The 7,727-nt window shown below is 38.3% G+C and overlaps 1 protein-coding gene across 1 annotated transcript; it reads left to right on the top strand.

Moving 5' to 3' along the window:
• Window positions 1-937: 937 nt before the first annotated feature.
• na (narrow abdomen) lies at window positions 938-7,704 on the top strand. Its single transcript, XM_008192230.3, has 22 exons — window positions 938-1,230; window positions 1,481-1,666; window positions 1,718-1,941; window positions 1,987-2,115; window positions 2,167-2,315; window positions 2,362-2,609; window positions 2,658-3,374; window positions 3,421-3,833; window positions 3,884-4,009; window positions 4,116-4,478; window positions 4,528-4,780; window positions 4,829-5,205; window positions 5,254-5,374; window positions 5,420-5,719; window positions 5,767-5,961; window positions 6,009-6,226; window positions 6,278-6,501; window positions 6,550-6,686; window positions 6,734-6,870; window positions 6,920-7,076; window positions 7,123-7,402; window positions 7,450-7,704. Exons 1-22 carry the CDS (start codon window positions 1,126-1,128, stop codon window positions 7,620-7,622), a joined length of 5,232 nt encoding a protein of 1,743 aa, XP_008190452.1. The 5' UTR covers window positions 938-1,125; the 3' UTR covers window positions 7,623-7,704.
• The last annotated feature ends 23 nt before the right edge of the window (window positions 7,705-7,727 follow it).

Here is a 7,727-nt window from a genome sequence, read left to right as displayed (position 1 = left end):
ATGTTTATTGGCAGTAGCCATACATATTCATTGTACTTTATTTTTATTACATATTTTTATCTGTTTGATTGCAGTGAGCTTTCGTTTAAGTGGTTTGAACTTCTTTAAAATGTTGAAAGTCCTGTTTTTCTAGCATTTTCAGTTTTTATTTTTTAATGCGTTTTCGTGAAAAAAAAACAAATTATTTCAAAAACTATGCAAAATCGGCCAGTAACAATTTAACTTAAAAACTTCATTGTGTTAAAGTTACATTCAAAAAAGCAAAAAATATAATGATTTATTAAAAAAACATGTTTCTATTGTAGCTAATTTTGGAAGCGTGATTCTTTTAGGGCCTACATTAGAAATTTCTAAACTCCTAGTATAACTATAGAGCTTTAAAATTTTGTGTATGATCTAAATCGACTATTCTGAGTTCAACTAAATTATTTTTACATCTTTAGTTTTAAAAATTAATAAAAAAATAGAAACGTTGGTTTCTTGATGATGTAGTATGACTAATTTTTTTTGGTTCCTTCTTTTTGATCGTGGCTGTACGTCTTGGTAGACTTATTATCTTATTAATTAAGTTTGATTAATCTGAATAACTACAGGGTGTTTATAATTTCTTTTCAAACTTCTTAGATTTTAGAAGAGCCTTCTATTTTGTTTATTTTAAATGCCTTATTGCCTACCAATGAGGCGAATAATCGAAGTTGCCAAGCTGTTAGACGAAACGTCGAATATAACACAACTGGCGCTACCTTCCGATGAATAACCAAAGTTTGCGTCAACTGTGTTCAGATAACTACTTTTTATATGTTCGCCTTATCACTTTTGAAACGCACCAATAGAAAAGCTCCTTGCCTGATAAAACGTCGAGTCCTTAAATTCCCCACATTCCCAATACTTGCTCTCCCAATTCCCCTACTTTTCTATTGGTAGAAGATATTGATTTTTGAATCAGAGCGGGGCTCCAGATTCAGTTCAAGCAGCATCCCTGAGCTTGAAAGGTCGACAAATGTAACAAAAACTTTGCGCAAAATGGTGTGTTTGACCACTGACGCCACCGGAATTTATTAAATGGCCACAAACCCAATATTTTAACAATTATGGTAATTATGGTTTAGTTATTATTTGTTCAATATGATGTTGGGGAGAAAACAGAGCTTGAAAGGGGAGCCTGTTTTGGCTGACTATGGTCCAGATGAGGCGTTCAATGAGAGCGCTGATATCGAATGGGTCAACAAGGTATTTTAGGTGTCGTGGTGTTGTAAAACTTTTATTTAATAAATTTTTATAATTTTGACTTGGTGTTTTTATTGGCGCTTTATTTAGTTCAACGAGAAATTCTCTAGTATGGACGCATGAAAATTATTTTTTATTTAGACGTAGGTACACTCTGACATACACCATTACAAAATACACCAAAAACCGGAACAGAGCTTCGCCTAGCTTTGTACAAAAAAATACAATTTTTTCTAAGATTCAATAATTACAGAGATGGGTACGGAGACTTATGCGCACTTGTGCTTTACTAAGCCTGGCTTCTGTAAGCTGCAACACTCCCAAAACCTTCGAGAGAATACCGCCAATGCAAGGCATAACTTTCGAAGTCGATATCGTCGTCACTATTTTATTCACCTCGGAAATGGTGGCGAAAATGCACATAAGAGGCATTTTGAAAGTAGCGTTTCACACAATTATTTGACTTTTCACTTCCTTATTAATTTTCTAGGGCGAAAAACCCTACTTGAAGGACCACTGGTGTCAGTTTGATGCCAGTATGGTTTTTTTTCTATGGATTTCAGTAATTTTGCAAGTTTTTGAAATCATGGGGACGGTGCCACGTTTCAGTTACTTATCTATTTTAAGAGCGCCTCGGCCTTTGATTATGATACGATTTCTGCGCGTTTTCTTGAAGTTTTCGATGCCAAAATCGAGAATCAACCAAATTTTCAAGTAAGAGATTTGTGACTGATTCCACAAATCACTGGCTTTTTTCAGGCGCTCGAGTCAACAGATTTACAACGTGACCTTATTTTTCCTATTTTTTATGTCCTTGTATGGTCTTCTCGGAGTCCAGTTTTTCGGAGAACTCAAAAATCACTGCGTTCTCAACCATACCGACTTAAAGTACATCCGTGCTATTAATGTGTGGTAAAATAACTTAGCTGCTTATTTCAGACACATTACTATCAATAGCCTTGCCATTCCTGACACTTTCTGTTCTTTGGACCCCACCTCGGGCTACCAATGCCCAGAAGGCATGAAATGTATGAAACTAGAAGGTTTATCCCGTTACATAATCGGGTTCAATGGTTTTGACGAATTTGGTAACGAAACCACAACTTTGACCATTTCATGAACTTCAAGTTTCAGTTACAAGTTTTTTCACTGTGTACCAAGCAGCCTCGCAAGAAGGCTGGGTCTTTATCATGTACAGAGCCATAGATTCTCTGCCCGGATGGCGAGCTGTGTTTTACTTCAGCACAATGATTTTTTTCCTGGCTTGGTTAGTCAAGAACGTTTTCATTGCTGTGATCACGGAAACGTTCAACGAAATCAGAGTCCAGTTTCAGCAAATGTGGGGCGTTAGGGGGCACATTCAAAACAGTACAGCGTCACAAGTTTGTTCATACTTTATTAATTATTCTTTGTAATTAAACGAGTTTTAGATTTTGATTGGTGATGACAGAGGGTGGAAGCTTGTAACACTTGACGAAAACAAGCATGGGGGCCTTGCCCCCCAATTTTGCCACACGATTTTACAATCCCCCCATTTCCGGCTAATCGTAATGGGGGTGATTCTCGCAAATGGGATAGTCACGGCTACAATGCGCTTCAAACATGACGAAAGACCAAGGGAAGTTTTCTACGAAAAATACTACTACATGGAGGTCGGTTTTACAATTCTCCTGGACTTGGAGACAATTTTCAAGATTTGGTGCCTCGGTTGGAGGAGTTACTGGAAACATTCGATCCACAAATTTGAACTTCTCCTAGTCGTGGGGACGACTATTCACGTCATTCCTGTGTTCTACATGAGTGTGTTCACCTACTTCCAAGTTTTGAGAGTTGTGCGGTTGATCAAAGCGTCGCCTCTTTTGGAAGACTTTGTCTACAAGATTTTTGGGCCTGGGAAAAAACTAGGAAGCTTGATTATATTCACCATGTGTTTGTTGATCATTTCGTCCAGTATTTCAATGCAACTGTTCTGTTTTTTGGATTTTACGAAATTTGAAACCTTTGCCGAAGCGTTCATGTCCATGTTCCAGATTCTGACCCAGGAAGCTTGGGTCGAAGTCATGGACGAGACAATGTTGCGGACACGGTCAATGCTTGCACCTCTAGTCGCAGTTTACTTTATTTTGTACCACCTGTTCGTCACTCTGGTATTTAAGCAACAAATCGTGGATTAAAAATAACACAGAATTGTAGATCGTGTTAAGTTTGTTCGTAGCAGTCATTCTGGACAATTTGGAGTTGGACGAAGACATTAAGAAACTAAAACAGCTCAAATATCGGGAACAGAGCGCTGAAATTAAAGAAACGTTGCCTTTTCGTTTACGGATTTTTGAGAAATTCCCCGATAGTCCCTTAATGGTGACGCTACATAAAGTACCATCTGATTTCAATTTGCCCAAAGTGAGGGAAAGTTTCATGCGACAGTTTGTGTACGAGACGGAAGAAGACGAAAATTCGGAAGGTGGCATCAAGAAACTAAGCGAAGAGACTTACGATTCTAAAATTATTTATCGGAAGCAAAAGCCACTCAAAGTTTTGAACAATTTGCCAAAAGTCCGGGTCGAGAATATTAAACTGAAAAAAACTTCAGTCTCGTTCATTATCAAGTAATGGATTTCGTTAATAATAAAAATGTTTCGTTATTTTATTATTGTAGTGATTCAAATAATCAAAGATTAATGTTGGGTGACTCGTCCATGATTCCAGTTCCGGGCACTAAAGGCCCTCTCAAGCCTCAAGGCACTGTTAACAGTATGAAACAGTTACGTATTGATCTGAAGAAGTGAGTGGCGTCTAATTGGCAACAAAATTCCAAAACACACTTTTTGGAACTCAAAATTTTCAAACCCTTCTTTAAAATCAGTGTACGAAACTGTTAAATGTTACAGATTTGGTTCACGATCAATTCGGCGAAGTGTTCGCAGCGGTTCCATCAAACTAAAACAAACCTACGAACATTTAATGGAAAACGGTGATATTGGAGTGAATCGAGTGACTTCAAACCGGGCACGACCGCACGATCTTGACATTAAATTACTGCAAGCCAAGCGACAACAAGCGGAAATGCGGAGAAACCAACGAGAGGAAGATTTGAGGGAAAACCACCCGTTTTTCGACACACCCTTATTTGCAGTCCCGCGGGAAAGCAGGTTCAGGAAATTCTGCCAGTTGATTGTGTATGCCAGGTATGACGCCCGCTTGAAGGACCCCTTGACTGGCAAAGAGCGCAAAGTGAAATACAAAAGTCTCCAGTGAGTCACAAAGCAGTCAAGAAATTTTTCCTCAAACTCAAACTTGTAGCAATTTTTTGGGTTTGGTGACTTATCTGGACTGGGTCATGATAACAATGACGACACTGTCGTGTCTCTCCATGATGTTCGAAACACCGTACTATCGCGTCATGGAAAATGTCAGTCTCCAAATCGCCGAATATTGTTTCGTTATTTTCATGAGCATAGAACTAGCGCTAAAAATCCTAGCCGACGGGCTTTTCTTCACACCCAAAGCCTACGTGAAAGACGTGGCTGCGTTATTGGACGTTTTCATCTACCTTGTAATAAAACACTAAACTTTTGATTAAAATTAAGGAAATGCATTTAAGGTGAGTCTAGTTTTTCTCTGCTGGATGCCAAAAAGGGTCCCACCTAACTCAGGGGCCCAACTTTTGATGATCCTCCGTTGTTTGCGTCCGTTACGAATTTTCACTCTAGTACCACACATGAGGAAAGTGGTTTATGAGCTTTGCCGCGGCTTCAAGGAGATTCTCTTAGTATCAACACTTTTGGTACTTTTGATGTTTATTTTTGCAAGTTACGGGGTCCAGCTTTACGGTGGTAAATTAGCACGGTGTAATGACCCCAGCATTACGCAAAGGAAGGACTGTGTTGGGGTTTTTTTCCGGAGAGTTTTCGTAACGAAAATGAAGCTAATACCGGGCGAAAACGAAACGTACCCCTCGATTCTTGTACCCCGAGTTTGGTAAAAATTACCACTTTTATTTAATTATTTTTGATTAAAAGTTGTTAGGGCAAACCCACGACGTTTCAATTTTGATAATATTGGGGACGCGATGTTGACTCTATTCGAAGTTTTGTCGTTTAAAGGATGGCTGGACGTTAGAGACGTGCTAATTAAAGCCCTAGGACCCGTACGTCCTTTATTAAAAAATTACATAATTTAAGAAATATTTTAGGCCCACGCTATTTACATTCATGTTTACATATTTCTGGGCTGCATGATTGGTTTGACACTTTTTGTGGGCGTAGTTATTGCAAATTATTCCGAAAATAAAGGCACAGCTTTGCTAACTGTAGATCAGAGGAGGTGGTGCGATTTGAAAAAGCGACTAAAAATCGCCCAACCGTTGCACCTGCCACCAAGACCAGACGGGAAAAAATTCAGAGCTTTCATCTATGATATCACCCAAAATATTAAGTTTAAACGCTACATAGCCATGATGGTTTTGATCAATAGTGCCCTACTGGCGGTCACGGTACTAATTAATTTTTAATTTTGCTACTTCTATTCCGTTAATTGTAGTGGAATAAGGAAGACGACCACACAGACATCCTTGCAACTGTCGGAATGATATGTACGTTGTTGTTCTTGGTCGAAGTTGTCATGAAAAATATAGCTTTCACCCCGAGAGGCTATTTACAGTCGAGGAGAAACAGATACGACCTTTTCGTCACAGTTATGGGAGTAATTTGGATTTTCTTCCACATAATGTTTAAAGTATTCTCAAAATTTGCAATTTACGCCAATAAATCATTGATTTCCAGAACGATTTGACGTATTTTGTTGGTTTCATGGTCGTAATTTTACGATTTTTCACCATAACTGGGAAACACGCCACTCTTAAAATGTTGATGCTTACGGTCGGTGTTTCAGTTTGCAAAAGTTTCTTCATTATTTTTGGAATGTTTCTGCTTGTGTTTTTCTACGCTTTGGCAGGGACTATTATTTTTGGAACGGTGAAATACGGGGAGGGAATTGGGAGGTTTAAATAATCAAGTTTGAAAAGAAAATCGTTTTTAAAAAATAATTCTAGGAGAGCTAATTTCGAATCACCTGTAACAGGGGTTGCAATGTTATTTAGAATCGTTACTGGGGAAGACTGGAATAAGATAATGCATGATTGTATGATTCAACCCCCGTATTGTACCCCAGCTGATAATTACTGGCAGACGGATTGTGGCAATTTTACTGGGTCTTTGATTTATTTCTGTACTTTTTACGTGATTATTACCTACATTGTGCTCAATTTGTTAGTGGGTAAGCAACAAGGAGTGGCATTGAGTTGTAAATAACGACGTTCTGTAGCTATTATCATGGAGAACTTTTCTTTATTTTATTCAAACGAAGAAGACGCTTTACTGTCGTACGCTGATATTCGGAACTTCCAAAACACTTGGAATATTGTTGATATTCATCAAAGAGGTGTTATACCAGTACGACGGGTAAAAATGGCAAAATTGTTAAAATAATTATTTGAGACAAACTTTAGGTCAAATTTATTCTACGGCTGCTAAAAGGCAGATTGGAAGTAGATCCACAAAAAGACAGGCTTTTATTTAAGCACATGTGTTACGAACTGGAGCGCTTACACAATGGGGAAGATGTTACGTTTCACGACGTTATCAAGTATGATTCCAATTTCTAATTAATTTAATCAATCAACTGCGATTTTTAGTATGTTGTCGTACAGGTCAGTTGACATCCGAAAAGCCCTCCAACTCGAAGAATTACTAGCTCGCGAAGAATTCGAATACATTATAGAAGAAGAAGTTGCAAAACAAACCATAAGGACATGGCTTGAAGGCTGCCTCAAAAAAATCAGATCCACTAATGTAAATTTAAACTTGGGTTACGTCCGAATTTAATAACGGTTTTCAGAAGCAACAAAACAGTCTAATAGCTGGATTACGCGCAACCAACGAAGTTATAACCATGCCTGAAACAACAGAAGAGACCAAAAACGGGGCTCAAGACCAAGAAGCTGAAACTGAAGTTAAGGAAACTGAACCTAGGAAGCAAAAACTTGTCACGCTTCCGCGTTCCGACAGTATTGGGAGCAGTTCAGGCCGGAAATATTTAGCACCGACTTTGTCCGATCCTGCGGCACGGACTGAAAAAGAACGAGTTGCCACCAAAAAGAAGAATAATCGACCAACTGGTATTTGTAACACTATTTATTAAAAAATCTACTGAAAAAAATTTCAGTCGTAAGCAAGAATCTCCCCCATGTTAATGAAACCAACGAAGCTAATCGAATGCCCAGGGAGGTGTTTAATAATAAAACGACTGTGCCCAAAGCTTCAAACGCCATGCATGAGATTAGGGACTGGTGGAATGAGCAATTGGCTTATGCGTCGCAGTCCAGTGATGAGGAATAATTATTGTTTACGAATATATTAAATGTTTTAGGAAGTGTTATTTTATTAATAAAGATATATGCAAGTAGGGGAAATAAAATGATTTGCGTGTGTACTTAATCAGAT

Source organism: Tribolium castaneum, chromosome 4 (assembly GCF_031307605.1).
Source record: "Tribolium castaneum strain GA2 chromosome 4, icTriCast1.1, whole genome shotgun sequence".
In the NCBI taxonomy this organism is placed as follows: Eukaryota; Metazoa; Arthropoda; class Insecta; order Coleoptera; family Tenebrionidae; genus Tribolium; species Tribolium castaneum.
The sequence above is the reverse complement of the archived record's forward strand: the minus strand, read 5'-3'. Positions and strand labels throughout refer to the sequence as shown.